Source organism: Chiloscyllium plagiosum, chromosome 22, assembly GCF_004010195.1.
Source record: "Chiloscyllium plagiosum isolate BGI_BamShark_2017 chromosome 22, ASM401019v2, whole genome shotgun sequence".
Classification (NCBI taxonomy): domain Eukaryota; kingdom Metazoa; phylum Chordata; class Chondrichthyes; order Orectolobiformes; family Hemiscylliidae; genus Chiloscyllium; species Chiloscyllium plagiosum.
This window is the reverse complement of record NC_057731.1, coordinates 6484989-6502569: the sequence shown is the minus strand read 5'-3', so window position 1 is coordinate 6502569 and position 17581 is coordinate 6484989. Positions and strand designations below refer to the sequence as shown.

At 44.3% G+C, this 17581-nt stretch overlaps 1 protein-coding gene across 6 annotated transcripts in view; it reads right to left on the bottom strand.

Annotated features, from left to right (window-relative positions):
- The window catches only part of ank3b (ankyrin 3b), a 737210-nt gene that overhangs the window by 204927 nt on the left and 514702 nt on the right, over positions 1-17581 (bottom strand). For all 6 annotated transcript variants that reach the window (XM_043712330.1, XM_043712329.1, XM_043712328.1 and 3 more), the window contains exons 5-6: positions 4237-4335; positions 2975-3160 (exon numbers count right to left, since the gene is read on the bottom strand). In XM_043712330.1, the coding sequence (XP_043568265.1) occupies positions 2975-3160; positions 4237-4335 (285 nt within the window). The remainder of the gene's footprint in view (positions 1-2974; positions 3161-4236; positions 4336-17581) is intronic.

Below are 17581 nucleotides of genomic sequence, written 5' to 3'. Positions count from 1 at the left end.
ATGGGGTAGCCAGGTGGGTCTGGGTTGGATGCTCCCTGGAGGATGAGTGTAGACTTGATGGGCCGAATGGCTTGCTTCCAAACTATAGGGATTCTATGTGAGGGTTCTGGGTTACAAAGAGGACTTAGAGATTAGAGAGAGTCACTTGGACAAGGACATCTTCCCAAAGGAACATGGGGTGGAGGGGGATGTTCAAACTTAAAGCAAACACCAGGGAGAAGGTGGTGGTAGCTATTAGAATTAAAAACTGACAAGTACCTGGGACCAGATGGTTTGTGTCCTAGAGTCTGGCTACAGTCATACTAAAGGCATTGGTTATAATCTTGGAGAAAGTGAGGACTGCAGATGCTAGAGATCAGAGTTGAGAGTGTGGTGCTGAAAAAGCACGGCAGGTCAGGCAGCATCTGAGAGCAAGAGAATTCCTGATGAAGGGCTTGTACCCAAAACGTTGATTCTCCTGCTCCTCGGATGCTGCCTGACCTGCTGTGCTTTTCCAGCTCCACACTCTTGACATTGATTATAATCTTCAAACACATAGATTCTGCAGGGGTCTAGCTGCCTGGGGAAGTAACTACTTTATTGACAGGAGGAGGAAGACAGGAAGCTCTTGGTTGGTTAGCCTAAAATCTGTCAGAGGGAATTTACTGGAATCCATTATTTAAGAGGTTATATCTACAAACTTAAAAAAAAGTCATAATATATTGAAGCAGAGTCAGTATAGCTGTGTGAGAGGGATAACTAATCTATTGTGAAGTTTTTTTTAAGGGAGTAACAGGCAGGGAAACTTGATGTGGTGGACTTGAATTTCAAAAGGACTTTTGAATAGCAGTTACCTCAAAAGATTATTTTGGAAAATAAAAGCTCAGGGTCTGGGAGTTAATATTTTGACACACATGAAGGATTGGTTAGCTAACTGAACACAGAGAGTTTGGGATAAAGTCGTCTTTTTCGAGTTGGCAACCTGGAACTAGAGGATTGCCACAGGGATCAGTGCTGGGGCCACAATTTTTGAGCATATTTATCAACGACTTGGCTGCAGGACAGAATGTACAATAGCTGGAGGTGCTGACATTACCCAGAAAGATTGGAAAGTTGCTTATGAGGAGGAGGTGGGAGATTGACAAAGAAAAAGGATAAAGGCAGGTTGAGTGAGTGGGCAAACATTTGGCAGATGAAGGATAATGCAGGTAAAGTGAATTTGTCCGCTTTGGGAGCAGGAATTGAAGATTAGGCTGCAGTGTTCAGTTATGAAGGGACACTGGGCAAGCTGGGGCTGTTTGCTGAGCTTTTCCAGCACCATACTCCCGACTCTGATCTCCAGCATCTGCAGTCCTCACTTTCTCCTGATTATCATTAGGTCAGAGGAGACTGGGAGAAAGTGAGGACTGCAGCTGCTGGAGATCAGAGCTGAAAAATGTGTTGCTGGAAAAGCGCAGCAAGTCAGGCAGCATCCAAGGAGCAGGAGAATCGACGTTTCTGGCATAAGCCCTTCTTCCGGAGGAGACTGACTGGGAATGTGACAGAGATGTACAAAATGATGAGAGCATGGATACAGTAGAAACTTTCCCCCTTGATGGAGAGACACAGGTTTAAGGTACGGGGCAGCAAGCTTAGAGGAGATGTGAGGAGGAAGGTTTTCACCCAGAGGCTGATGGGAATCTGGAACTCACTGCCAGTAAGGGTGGTGGAGACAGAAACCTTCATAACATCTAAGAAATATTTTTTCATTCATGGGATGAGGACATTACCAGCTGAACCAGCATTTACTTAACTAACCACCTCAGAGGGCAGTTAAGAATCAACCACATTGCTGTGGGTCTGGAGTCACATGTAGGCCAGACTAGGCAGGTTCCATCAGGGTCACATGATGGCAGGTTCCATCCCTAAAGGACAGAAGTGAACCAGGTGGGGTTTTTCCTGACAATCAACAATGGTTTTGTGGTCACCACTGGATTCTTAATTCCAGAGTTGTATTGAATTTAATGGGCCAAAGGGCCCTTTGCTGTGCTGTGGACCTCTATGACTCGAAAAGCATAGATTTAATGTTAAAGAGGTTGCTGATCTCTGGGGGACGTAGGAATCTGGGTGTTCTGCTGCATTAAATATAGAACATCAGCAGAGACAGTGGGGGATCAGGAAGGCAAAGGCTGGCTTATGTGCAGCTTGGAAACAGGGAAGTTTTAATTCAGCTCACCAGAAACCCGGTGAGACCACGTCTGGAGAATGATGTACAGCTATTATCTCCTTACTTTGGGAAGGAAAATATACAACAGCGGTAGAGGCAGGTGCGAGAAGGTTCATTTGATCTATTCCTGGGATAGGGTTTCTGGAAACAGGCTGAAGAGGTTGGTCTGTTGGGGTTTAGAAGAATGTTGGGTGTTCCTACTGAGAAACGGAAGATCCTGAGGAGACTTGACATGGTGGGTGCTGGTTTGTAAATGAGGCTGGAAGGAGGGAGCAAAAACAGAAATTGCTGGAAAAGCTCAGCAGGTCTGAAAGCGTCTGTGAAGAGAAATCAGAATTAACGTTTCGGGTCCAGTGACACCTCCTCAGAACTGATGACAGTGAGGAAAATAATGTCAGTTTATGCAGAACTCAGGAACATGGTTTGAGCTCTCCCTTTGACGACAGAGGTGAGGCGAATGCTTTTTCTCTCTGAGAGAGTCGTTATTCTGTGGAATTCTCTTCCCCAGAAGGCACTGGAGGCCAGGATAATTGATTAGATGCTAAAACTTCTAAAGAGCTGAGGTTTTAGATTCTTGCTTGACAAGGGAGTCCAGGGTTAAAGTTGGGGGGAGGGGGAAGGGTGCATACAGGAAAATGGAGTTGAGACTACCACCAGATGACCTTAATGAATGGCGGAGCAGGTTCGAAGGACCGAATGGCCTACTCCTGCTCCCAAACCGTACATTCCTGTTGGGTTAGAGGAGGTCAAATGACACGCGAGACACACAGAGCAGCGTCCGCGGCTTACCTTGGACTCCACATCTGCGTTGTGGTCATTCTGCAGGAGCAGCGCAGCTGCTTTGGTGTCGTCCTTGCGGGCAGCGATGTGCAGGGCTGGCAGGCGCACCTTGCCCTTTGTGTCGTTCTCCAGCAGCAGCGAGACCACCTGGTCATGACCCTGCTGCAGCGCCACAGCCAATGGAGTGAAGCCATCCTGTGAGGTGAGGGGGGGAGGAAAGAGACAGCAATGGGTACAGTTATACCCCTGTTCAGTGTGCGGGCATCTCCCTCTACCAGAGAGTGGCTACGCCCTTGTCAAGACCAGTGCGCTCAGTGAGAGGGAAGCGAGAGAAATGCTCAGATGCAGATCTGTTGGTGCCAATGTACATTTAAGAATTATCCATCTAGCTACATTTTTCACTTAGTTTTGGACAAAAATACACCCCACACCCAGACTCCGACCCCTGAGGGTCTAAGAGACCCATTTCCCTGAAGGTCATAGAATTTACAATCTTCACCTCAGCAACAGCACTCAATGCTGTTTTCCTCTCAAGCATGTACCATTGTGTCATGCAGTACACGTTAATGTTTAAATCCACGTTCCTGCAGCATTAGACATTGGCTTGCTCTTTCAAAGAGCTAGCAGAGACGTGACAGACCAAATAGTGATCTTCTGTGCTATGTGTACTATCCTAGAAATATACATTGAGTTACTTATAATGGCACATCGCAAGTTATCTGGTTTAGATGTTAATTCACCCGTTCTATTCCATAATATTCATCTGGATAGGGACTCCATGAGTTAAAGGGATGATGCCAATTGCGAAGTTCTGGCAGGGGACAGAGCTTACAGACAGCATGGGCTCCAAACTCCAAGGAGACAGAATATACCCTGACATTCCACTGCAGTACTGAGGGAATGCTGCAGTAAATCTGACTCTGCACACCAGCCCTGCCCACTCTCTCAGCTGGACAGAAGTGATCCCTTGGCATTATATGAATTAAGAGCCAGAAGCTCTCCCTGGATTTCTGGTCAAAACAAGTCTTTGACCAACTGGCTGTCTGTCCACGTATGCTGTTTCTGGGAGTTTCGTGTGTGTATAGTTGTGAATGGGGAGGTGGGAACACCTGGGGTTGTTAAATCAAAAACATCATGCCTGATCCATCAAGACAATGACAAAAGAGGAAGCTGTTAACAGACTAGGTATCTCATATTCCCACATTTGTAAATAACGGCTGCAGAGTATTATGGTTATAGGACCATGGAAATGAATGGAGATATCAACTCACCTCAGTTGCAATGCTCTGACTTGCACCATTGTCTAGAAGAAACTTAACAACTTCTAGATGATTCTCCTGTGCGGCCATGTATAGAGGAGTGAAGCCATTCTGCAAAAGAAAATGTATCTTCATTCTACTTGTGGAAGAAGACATCACTTTTGGTCAGTCTTTGAGAGTTTTGGCCCAGCTATTTGAGGCAGGCACAGCGGCTCAGTAGTCAGCAATGCTGCCTCACAGGATCTGGTTCAAGTCCACCATCGGGCGACTGTCTGTGTGGAGTTTACACATTCTAACAGCATGGAAGCAGGCCATTCGGCCCATTAAGTCCCCACTGAGCGTGCAAAGAGCATCCCACAGAGAACCACACCACTACCCTAACCCCATGGCTAATCCACACATCCCTGGTCTCTATAGGCAGCTTGGCCAATCCATTTAATCTGCACAACTTTGGACTGTGGGAGGAAAGCGGAGTACCTGGAGGAAGTCCACACAGACACGGGGAGAATGTGTAAACTCAATTAAAGGTAGACTATTATTATGCTGGAGAGGTTCAGAAGAGATTTACCAGGATGTGGCCGGGTGTGGAAGGTTTGAGTTACAGAGAAAGGCTGAATAGCATGGAACATTTTTCACTGGAGCATAGGAGGTTGAGAAACGACCATTTAAAAGTTGATAAAATCATGGGTATAGATACTGTTAATCGATATAGACAGGTGTCTTCTGCCGAGGATGGGATATTTGACAAGGGGCACATTTTTAAGGTGAGAGGAAAGAGATTTTAAAAAGACACAAAGGGCAATTTTTTTTACTCAGAGGGTGGTTCGCATATGGAATGACCTTTGTGAGGAAGTGGTGGATGTGGGTACAATTGCAATGTTTAAAAGACATTTGGATAAGTACATGAATAGGAAAGGTTTGGAGGGATATAGGCCAGGAGCAGGCAGGTGGGACTAGTTTAGTTTAGGATTATGTTCAGCATGGACTGGTTAGACTGAAAGGTCTGTTTCCAAGCTGTATGACTCTATGACTCCCCATGGACAGTAACCTGAGGCTGGAATCGCACCCGGGTCCCTGGTGCTGTGAGGCAATGGTCCTAACCACTGAGCTACCACGCCGCCATTAATATTGGAAATGCCCATTAGTCCTCTGCCTCTCAATAGTTTCCAGTAGGTGTTTGGGAGCAGGACAGAGGTGAGTTGGCCATTTTAACCCAGAGGACATGAGATTACTTGAAGTAGTGTATTTTCTTATATCAAAATCAACTGGAGAATAATATTCTATTAAATTAGCCAAATCTGACCACATTGATGTGATTCATTCACATTAAGTGACTTGCTCTTTAATAATGTCAGGACAATTGATGTCAAAGTAAATCCTTGTAATGTTTTAAACTATTAATACATCAGTGACCTTCATGGTGTGAAAGGCATTCTATTCAGGGCTAATTTGTAACCTTAATAACAACCTCTGCATGGGGGCTGGATGGGTCAGCTGACTCACATCGCCTCACTTTTATGGTGAAGCTGACTTGTAGTTAACGGGAGGCAAACTGCCCGATGGTGAATGGAGGGTGCCCCATTCCATCAAATGCATCTTTAGCCTCATTAAAAACCAAACCCCATTTGCTTTGAAGCCATCTTGTAGAGCTGAGATTTCCTGTTAAGCATTCTGGGCACGAAGCAATGCAGTTAGTGAGACACAGGCAAACTAATGTGGGGATCAAGGGTTAGAGAGACTCCTTCAACGATTTTTGTTTTAAACAGCAAGTTACTCCACAATTGTAGGCAAATTAGATTTTAGAGACAACAGCACTGGAACCCAATGCATTCACCTCAGCCAATAAAAGCCACAAAAATTAAATAAATTATCAATGTAATAATTTCAACTAAATAAAAATTAAATACACTCAATTGTTGTTTTTTGGTAAAGTGACTAGTTTTATCAGTTACCTGTTTTTTTTTAAACTTTCTACTAAATGTTTTAATATTGCTCCAATGTATTCCATATTCAGAGAAATTGCGTCCCTAAATCTCTGATACGTTCAAGGTATGCAGGAGGCCATTCAAGCCCCTCAATGGTCCATACCACTATCCAATTGGATCATGGCTGATTAGTAATTTAATTCCATCTTTGTTGCATCAACCCATATGGTGTAGCCTGACAAAAATCTTTCAAGCTCAGTTGAGGCAAAGCCCTCAATTTCCCCCACTCAATGCATGAAGAAATCCTGCATCATCCCAAAGTCAAATGTTAAGGTTGTGTGCAGAACCCAGCAAAGGAAACGGTTCCTCTCTATCTGTTCTTTAATTGCCAGAGGCAGCTCAAATCAATCAGTCCCAAAAATGGAGTAATGGGAATACAAGCTGAGTGTACACAAGCTGCAGATAATTTAACCCTTTTAGATCGGTCATTGTTCTGGGGAATTTTCACTGCAAGATACAAACAAGGGAAGACCAATGATCCACAATCTGATCTGGGTGCACATACACTGAAGACACGGCTGTATATACACACACTGAGGACACGGCTGTGTATACACACACTGAGGAGAGGGCTGTATATACACACACTGAGGAGAGGGCTGTATATACACACACTGAGGAAAGGGCTGTGTATACACTGAGGAGAGGGCTTGTATATACACACTGAGGAAAGGGCTGTGTATACATGCACTGAGGACACGGCTGTATATACACACACTGAGGAGAGGGCTGTATATACACACACTGAGGAGAGGGCTGTGTATACACTGAGGAGAGGGCTTGTATATACACACACTGAGGAAAGGACTGTGTATACACTGAGGAGAGGGCTTGTATATACACACAGAGGAAAGGGCTGTGTACACACTGAGGAGAGGGCTGTGAGTACACACCCTGAGGACAGGGCTGTATATACACACACTGAGGGCTGTATATACACACACTGAGGAGAGGGCTGTGTATACACTGAGAAGTGGGCTGTGTATACACTGAGAAGTGGGCTGTGTATACACACACTGAGGAGAAGGGTGTATATACACACACTGAGGAGAAGGGTGTGTCTAAACACACTGAGGAAAGGGCTGTGTATACATGAGGAGAGGGCTGTGTATACACACACTGAGGACAGGGCTGTGTCTAAACATACTGAGGAAAGGGCTGTGTATACATAGAACATAGAACATAGAAGAATACAGCGCAGTATAGGCCCTACTCAATTCCTCTACCTATAAAAGCCAGTACGCCATATGCCTTCCTCACCGCACTATTTACCTGGGTGGCAACTTTCAGAGATCTGTGTACATGGACACCAAGATCCCTCTGCTCATCCACACTACCAAGTATCCGACCATTAGCCCAGTACCCCATCTTTTTGTTATTCTTCCCAAAGTGAATCACCTCACACTTAGCTACATTGTATTCCATTTGCCACCTTTCTGCCCAGCTCTGCAGCTTCTCTATATCCTGCTGTAACCTGCCACATCCTTCCTCACTGTCAGCAACTCCTCCGACTTTCGTATCATCCGCAAACTTGCTCACCCAACCTTCTAACCCCTCTTCCAGGTCATTTATAAAAATGACAAACAGCAATGGTCCCAAAACAGATCCTTGCGGAACACCGCTAGTGACGGCACTCCATGAAGAAACTTTGCCATCAACTACTACCCTCTGTCTTCTTCCATCCAGCCAATTCCTAATCCGAACCTCCAACTCACCCTCTATGCCATATCTCCGTATTTTCTGCAGTAGCCTACCATGGGGAACCTTATCAAACGCCTTACTAAAATCCATATATACCACGTCTACCGCTTTCCCCTCATCAACCTCCTTCGTCACCTTTTCAAAGAATTCAATAAGGTTTGTGAGGCACGACCTGCCCTTCACAAAACCATGCTGACTATCCTTGATCACATTATTCCTATCCAGATGTTCATAAATCCTATCCCTTACAATTCTCTCTAAGATTTTGCCCACAACAGAAGTGAGACTCACCGGCCTATAGTTACTAGGGTTATCCCTACTCCCCTTCTTGAACAAGGGAACCACATTTGCTAGCCTCCAATCTTCTGAGGAGGCTGTGTTTTCACACACTGAGGGCAGGGCTGTATATACACACACTGAGGAGAGGGCTGTACATACACACACTGAGGAAATGACTGTGTATACACTGAGAAGTGGGCTATATATACACACACTGAGGAGAAGGCTGTGTCCAAACACACTGAGGAGAGGGCAGTGTATACACTGAGGAGTGGGCTGTATACATATACACACTGAGGATAACGTTGAGTCTACACTAAGGAGTGGGCTGAAATTATATATACACACACACACACCATAAACACACACGCACTAACAGGAAATAGAGAATAGCCTTAAGGGGTCATTTTCTGGTTTGCAAAATGGAATGTGTGGTATAGCACAGGTACCTATGCTGGGACCTCAATGATTTACAATTTCTATAAATGACTTGGTTGAAGGGACCGAGAGATGTCCTGCTGCATGAATCACAAACATTAGTATGGAAGTATCACAAGTAATTAGGATAGTGAGTAGAGTTGTATTGTCCATTATGAATTAAATTGAATACAAAAGAATTCAGTTATACAGTAGTACATCTGGAATACTGTCCGGGTCACTCTGTTTAAGGAAGGTTGTCAACGTATTGGAAACAGTCTAGTGAAGATTGTTCCACTTGTCCCTGGAATGGGAAGGTTGCCTTATGAGGAAAGGTTGGGTAGGCTCAGGTTGTATCTGCTGGAATTTCAAAGAGTAAGATGCAATGATTAAAATATATAGGATCCCGAGTGGTTTTGACAGAGTGGATGTAGAGAGGATGCTGTCTCCTGTGGTAGAATCAAGAACTAGAGGTCGCTGATTAAAAATAAGGGTCAACCATTTAAGATTGAGATCGCCGAAATGTTTTGTCTCAGAAGGTCTGCCTCTTTGGAACATGTTTCCCCAAAAGACATTGGAAACAATGTTCTTGGACATTTTTCAGGCAGATGTAGATGGATTCTTGATAAACAAAGGGGGTCCCTTATTGAATGGCCTGGCAGGCTTGAGGGGCTGAATGGCCTCCTCCTACTCCTGACTGATTGGTTTGTGTGGGAATTGCTTCATAATTTCTCGTCATCTCACTCCTTACACCAAGCACTTCTGAAATTATTGCGCCTAGTAAGTACCACTCCCTTGTGCACACCTTCGATCATTTCTCTGGCATATTTTGGTACGTCATTTTTCTGTGTCAAGTAATTTGCAGGTAACTCACTGGCCAAAAACTAATCAGGGAATCTTCAGGCAATGCCACATTTACAAGATCACCTTACTCATCATTTCTAATATTGTATGGGTATTCTATTAACATCTGCTACTGCTAGAGATGGCACTCCCTCCCTTGAATTAAGTCAGAAGTCACACAACACCAGATTATGGTCCAACAAGCTTATGTGAAATCCAAAGCTTTCAGACTTCACCTGGTGAAGGAGCAATGCTCCGAAAGCTTGTGCTTTCAAATAAACCTGGTGGACTATAACCTGGTGTCGTGTGACTTCTGACTTTGTCTACCCCAGTCCAACACGAGCACCTCCATATCATTCCTTGACCAAACATGACCATGAGGACTTGGTGGCCAGTGAACCGAGTGAACTCATTGCTGTGCAAGTAACTGTGGACCTTAGTAACACCACATCTGATTGCTAAAGCCTCTTACTCAACCTGAGTAACTTTGGTAAAGAATGTGAAGCACATGGCTCCAGTTTTCCCCACAATTAAGCCTCGTGGTGAGGCATCACACGCTAAAACAAATTGTCTCTTGGGACCACAATGGTTGAAAACAGCATTGTTACTTTTTTCACTCACTTTAAACAGTTTTTCAACAGTCTGCAGAGCACTACCGAAACATTCCGTCTCTGAGCAGTCGACAGAGTGGGACGGCTGAATTAGCTCAGTGAAGATGAACATGTGGGGATACACCGCAATCGCTATGAATGTTCCTTTCCTGTTCTCTTCACTTTTGTAACCTTCTCAGTCTTCTTCTGAATTGGGTGGATCCCTTCACTATTTAATTGGTGACCCAGACCTGTTGCAATTGACACTGAGAGGCAATGTTTGGGCTTTTCAGCTTTGACATCATACTCTTGGAGTCAATATAAAGCATCGCTCAGCTTTTTAAAATGTGCTCTTGCTCTTTCTGACTGAATGGCAGTTGAGCAGTAAATGGTAACCTTCCTCTTCGATGTATGAATGGGACGCAGTTCCTTGCTTGTGACAGTTAGTCATAATTGCAAATAAATGCTCAATATCATCAACTTTCATCCCCACTCTGTTGTATTCAAAGATTGCCAGATCCTGAATGAGCTTGAGAACAATCGCAAACTCAATCTGTGGTGTTACCACAATCTATAACATTACTGTCTGCACCCATCCTCCAAGCCGTCTGGAAATGATTCATTTTACCACAGGCAACTTCTCCACACTATGACTGTACTAGGTGGTCACTAGGACTTTTAACTTGTGAGCCAGGGGGAAGGGAAAGGGAAAGCAACAGGGAGTATGGAGTCAAGTAGAAAGATAAGCAGCAGGTTAGCATGCGTGCAGGGTTTAAGTTTGAGCAGACTAGGAATGAAGCAAAAAGGGAGGATAACTTAAGACATATTACTAGAGGTGATGGAAATTATGAGGATAAGAAAACCAGCGTTAAGGTGCTTTACCTGAATGCTCATAGTTTTTGTAACAAAGTAGATTAATTAACAGCACAAATCATCGTGAATGATTATGATGTGGTAGGCGTCACAGAGACATGGTTGTATGAGATTTCAGGACTGGCAGTTAAATATCAAAGGATTTGCAACTTATCGAAAAGACAGGGAGATGGGCAGAGGGGGTGAGGTTGCCTTGTTAGTTAAGAATAAGTTAAATCTATGGCACTGAATGACATAGGGTCAGATGATGTGGAGTCTGTGTGGGTGGAGTTGAAGAACTACAAAGGCAAAAAAACCATAATGGGAGTTATGTACAGACCTCCCAGCAGTGGTCAGCACCAGGGGCGCAAGATATACCAGGAAATAGACAGGGAGATGGGCAGAGGGGGTGGGGTGGCCTTGTTAGTTAAGAATAAGTTAAATCTATGGCACTGAATGACATAGGGTCAGATGATGTGGAGTCTGTGTGGGTGGAGTTGATGAACCACAAAGGCAAAAAAACCATAATGGGAGTTACGTACAGACCTCCCAGCAATGATCAGCACCAGGGGCGCACGATATACCAGGAAATAGATAGGGCATGTCAGAAAGGCAAGGTCGCGGTGATCATGGGGGACTTCAATATGCAGGTGGACTGGGTGAATAATGTTGCTCGTAGATCCAAAGAAAGATAATTCATTGAATGCTTACAGGATGGCTTTTTGGAACAGCTTGTGATGGCGCCCACAAGGGAGCAGGCTATTCTGGACTTAGTGCTATGTAATGAGCCAGATTTTATAAAATATCTTAAGGTAAAGGAACACTTAAAAGGCAGCGATCATAATATGGTAGAGTTCAATCAGCAGTTTGTAAGAGAGAAGGCAAAATGGTGTTTCACTTAAATAAAGATAATTACAGGGTCATGAGAGAGGAACTGACGACAATTGACTGGAAGCAGAGCCTAGTGGGGAAGACAATAGAGCAACAATGGCAAGAGTTTCTGAGTGTAATTGAGGACACAGTACAGAGGTTCATCCCAAACAAAAGAAAGCTTATCTGGGGGGGGGGGGGGGGAGGATTAGACAGCCATGGTTGACAAAGGAAGCCAGGAAATGTATCAAAGAGAAAGAGAGAGCCTATAAAGTGACCAAGAGCACTGGGAAATCAGAAGATTGGGAAGACTACAAAAACAAACAAAGGATAACAGAGAGAAATAAGGAAGGAGAGGATCAAATATGAAGGTAAGCTACCCAGCAATATTAGAAAGGATAGTAGAAGTTTCTTTCAATACATAAGAAACAAGCGAGAGGCAGAAGTAGAAATTGGGCCGCTCCAAATTGATGCAGGAAGGCTAGTGATGGGAGATAAGGAAATAGCTGAAGAACTTAATAAGTACTTTGTGTCAGTCTTCACAGTGGAAGACATGAGTAATATCCCAACAATTAAGGAGGGTCAAGGAGCAGAGTTGTGTATAGTAGTCATTATGAAAGAGAAAGTGCTAGAAAAGCTAAAAGGTCTAAAAATTGATAAATCTCCTGGCCCCGATGGGCAACATGCTAGAGTTCAGAGGGAGGTGACTGAAGAAATAGCGGAGGCATTAGTTGTAATCTTTCAAAAATCACTGGAGTCAGGGAAAGTCCCAGATGATTGGAAAACCGCTGTTGTAACCCCCCTGTTCAAGAAAGGATCAAGACAAAAGATGGAAAATTATAGGCCAATTAGCATAACCTCCGTTTTTGGTAAAATTCTAGAATCCATCATTAGGGATGAGATTTCTAAATTCTTGGAAGTGCTGGGTCGGATTAGAACAAGTCAGCATGGATTTAGTAAGGGGAGGTCATGCCTTACAAACCTGTTAGAATTCCTTGAAGAGGTAACAAGTAGGTTACACCAGCAAAACCCAGTGGATGTTATCTACCTAGACTTCCATAAGGCATTTGATAAGGTGCGTCAAGGGAGCCTGCTGGGTAGGTGAGGGCCAATAGTGTTTGAGGTAAGCTACTGGCATTGATTGAGGATTGGCTGTCTGACAGAAGGCAGAGAGTTGGGATAAAAGGTTATTTTTTGGAATGGCAGCTAGTGACAAGTGGTGTCCCGCAGGGTTCAGTGTTGGGGTCGTAGCTGTTCACCTTATATATTAATGATTGGATGAGGGGACTGGGGCATTCTGGCGAAGTTTGCCAATGATACGAAGTTAGGCGGACAGGCAGCTGGTTCTGAGGAGGCGGGGAGGCTGCAGAAAGACTTAGACAGTTTAGGTGAGTGGTCCAAGAAATGGCTGATGAAATTCAATGTGAGTAAATGCGAGGTCTTGCACTTTGGAAAAAAGAACACAGGCATGGACTATTTTCTAAATGGTGAGAAAATTCATAAAGCCAAAGTATAAAGGGATCTCGAAGTGCTAGTCCAGGATTCTCTGAAGGTTGACTTACAGGTTGAGTCCATGGTTAAGAAAGCAAATGTAATGTCATTTATCGAAAGAGGGTTGGAATATAAAAGCAGCAATATGCTACTGAGACTTTATAAAGCTCTGGTTAGGCCCTATGTTGAATACTGTGTCCAATTTTGGGCCCCACACCTCAGGAAGGACATACTGGCACTGGAGTGTGTCCAGCAGAGATTCATGCGGATGATCCCTGGAATGGTAGGCCTAACATACGATGAACAGCTGAGGATCCTGTGATTGTATTCATTCGAGTTTAGAAGGTTGAGGGGAGATCTAATACAAACTTACAAAGAATGCATGGCTGAGAAAGGGTCGACGCTGGGAATTTGTTTCTGTCAGGTAGGGATACTAGGACCTGTGGGCACAGCCTTAGAATTAGAGGGGGTCAATTTAGAATGGAAATGAGGAGTCATTTCTTCAGCCAGAGAGTGGTGGGCCTGTGGAATTCACTGCCACAGAGTGCAGTGGAGGCCAGCACGTTAAATGTCTTCAAGGCAGAGATTGATAAATTCTTAATCTCGCAAGGAATTAAGGGACATGGGGAGAGTGCGGGTAAGTGGCGCTGAAATGCCCATCAGCCATGATTGATCAGAGAAGTGGACTCAATGGGCCGAATGGCCTCACTTCCACTCCTATGTCTTATGGTCTTATGACTGGGAATGGGGGGGATGTTGACAATGCTAACAGTAGTGTCCACATTTCTGACCCTGGGAGATTGTGAACTTGCTTCTCTGAATTCCAGAGGAACTCCCATTCTGGTTCAGGAAAAGAACTCCGTTGTAATTCACAAGATCAGCCATTCCAGGGACTGTAGCCATCACCATAGATCCTCTTCCAGGTTAAGCTCCTGCCTTTGCTCAAAAACTTGGCCTGGATTTGATTGTTCTTTCGGTCTTCTGCAAACGGGTCTCAAAGTTTGACTTAGAAATTTGCACCATATCGATGACAACAAGGGAGTATCATCAGTTCGAGAATACAATCTCCACCAGCCTCACTTGTGTTGCAAGAACCGAATTCTCAGCATAATTTCATTCTTAGATATGCCACAATGTGAGTCGCGTTCCATCGTACTGTGCTCTTGCAGATAACACTGTGGTGGATTCAGGTAAAACAGTGATGGCATGGTGGTGGGTTAGCCCTGGTTTCCAAAGTGGGAGGGCGGGGAGGGGGATACTCGGGCCTTGGTCCTCCAGCCCAGAGCAGTGAAATGGACTAAGTGCACTTTGTCTTAAATTCTCTCTTTTGTAAATTTCTTTTTCCTTTCTTTATTACATTAAAATAGAGTCAGATTAGAATCCCTACAGTGTGGAAACAGGCCCTTCGGCCCAAAAAGTGCACACTGACCCTCCGAAGAGTAACCCACCTAGACCCATCCCCCGACCTAACTTTTCCTCCTGTCTAATGCACCTAACATACACATCCTTGAACACTATGGGCAATTTAGTGTGGCCAATTCACCCGAACCTGCACGTCTTTGGACTAGAATCAGAGAGTCATAGAACTGTACAGCATGGGAACAGACCCTTTGGTCCAACTCGTCCACGCCAACCAGATATCCTAACCTAATCTAGTCCCATTTGCCAGCACTTAGCCCATATCCCTCTTTGCCCTTCTTCTTCATATCCAGGTGCCTTTTAAATGTTGAAATTGTACCAGCCTCCACCACTTCCTCTGGCAGCTCAGTCCAGACACTCACCATCCTTAGAGTCAAAAAAACTGCCCCTTAGGTCTCTTTTATTTCTTTCCCCTCTCACCCTAAACCTATGCCCTCTAGCTCTGGACTCCCCCACCCCAGGGAAAATACTTTGTCTTTTTATCTTATCTATGTCCCTCATGGTTTTATGAACCTCTATAAGGTCACCCCTCAGCCTCCAACACTCCAGGGAAAACAGCCCCAGCCTGTTCAGCTTCTTCCTATGGCTCAAATCCTCCAACCCTGGCAACATCCTTGTAAACCTTTTCTGAACCTTTTCAAGTGGGAGAACTGTTATTCTGCATTTTTTTTTTATTTTCCTAATTTATTATTATGATTTTGTACTTTTGAAGGTCTATAATGCTGGACTTCTTATTTCTTTAAGAACGTACGGGAGAATCTGTACTTAAGATGGTTTAAGTGTCGACTTATAAACCTTTCACCGTACTGATGTGAGTACATGTGACAATAAAGCTAATTCAGTTCAACATTGGTCTGAAATAACTGCACAAGCACCCGGTCCCCATCATGTGAAGAAAACATTTGCTATTATTATCTCTAATTTTTCTCCCTTTCAGCCAAATGTGTAACCTTTGCTGATAGTAACACCAGCCCCCCTTTCTTAGGCTTGAATTTGCCTGTTGATGTGTCTTCAGTATCAGCATAATATGCACAGAAAGCAAATTCCCAAACTGGTCAAACTTGATTAACACCAACTTCCGGAGTTTGAAACATTTGTCACGCTACTCCTCAGTCCTTAATACCTTAAACAAAAGATAAAAATAATTCCACACTAGCCTTGTCATCAGCATTCTGCTGTGGTCTGCAATGAGGAAGATTAACATATGCTCAATGGCAGGCAGCTTTTCACACCAACCCAACAGTTATTCAGGGAGCTCTGTTGCTGTTAAAGACTTAACACTTGCTAAAAGAACAAATCAAAACTTATGATGCTTTCTCAGTAGTTTTATTTGCATGGAGTGGAACTGTCCATTCTAAAGACAAACAATAGCTGAACCAAGGAGTCCAGGAAAAACATGTGGCTTTAGTATGGAGCTGTGAGATTCAGCCTCACTTTACTGATTCATGTTAAAATGCATGAGGCTCTGGCCTATAAACACAGCTTGAATTTAATTCCTTGGGTTTCATAGAGTCATACAGATGTACAACCAGTCCATGCCAACCAGATATCCCAACCCAATCTAGTCCCACCTGCCAGCACCCGGCCCATATCCCTCCAAACCCTTCCTATTCATATACCCATCCAAATGCCTCTTAAATGTTGCAATTGTAATAGCCTCCATCACTTCCTCTGGCAGCTCATTTCATACATGTACCACCACTGCGTGAAAAAGTTGCCCCTTAGGTCTCTTTTATATCTTTCCTCTCTCACCCTAAACCTATGCCGTCTAGTTCTGGACTCCCCCACCCCAGGGAAAAAGACGTTGTCCAATTATCCTATCCATGCCCCTCATGATTTGATAAGCCTCTCTAAGGTCACCCAGCAGCCTCCAACGCTCATGGGAAAACAGCCCCAGCCTGTTCAGCCTCTCCCTATAGCTCAAATCCTCCAACCCTGGCAACATCCTTGTAAATGGTTTCTGAACCCTTTCAAGTTTCACAACATCTTTTCGAGAGGAAGGAGACCAGAATTGCACACAATATTCCAACAGCGGCCTAACCAATGTCCTGTACAGCCTCCCATGACCTCCCAACTCCTGTACTCAATACTCTGACCGATAAAGGAAAGCATACCAAAGGCCTTCTTCACTATCCTATCTACCTGCGACTCCACTTTCAAGGAGCTATGAACCTGCACTCCAAGGTCTCTTTGTTCAGCAACACTACCCTAGGACCTTACCATTAAGTGTACAAGTCCTGCTAAGAATGGCTTTCCCAAAATGCAGCACCTCGCATTTATCTGAATTAAACTCCATCTGCCACTTCTCAGATCATTGGTCCACCTGATCAAGATCCTGTTGTAATCTGAGGTATCCCTCTTCGCTGTCCACTACACCTCCAATTTTGGTGTCATCTGCAAAATTACTAACTGTACCTCTTATGTTCGTATCCAAATCATTTATGTAAATGACAAAAAGTAGAGGACCCAGCACTGATCCTTGTGGCACTCCACTGGTCACAGGCATCCCAGTCTGAAAAACAACCCTCCAACACCACCCTCTGTCTTCTACCTTTGAGCCAGTTCTGTTTCCAAATGGCTAGTTCTCCCTGTATTCCATGAGTTCTAACCTTGCTAATCAGTCTCCCATGGGGAACCTTGTCGAATACCTTACTGAAGTCCATATAGATCACATCTACTGCTCTGCCCTCATCAATCCTCTTTGTTACTTTCTCAAAAAACTCAATTAACTTTGTGAGACATGATTTCCCCCGCACAAAGCCATGTTGACTATCCCTAATCAATCCTTGTCTTTTCAAATACATATACATCCTGTCCCTCAGGATTCCGTCCAACAACTTGCCCACCACCGATGTCAAGCTCACTGGTCTATAGTTCCCTGGCTTGTCCTTACCACCCTTCTTAAACAGT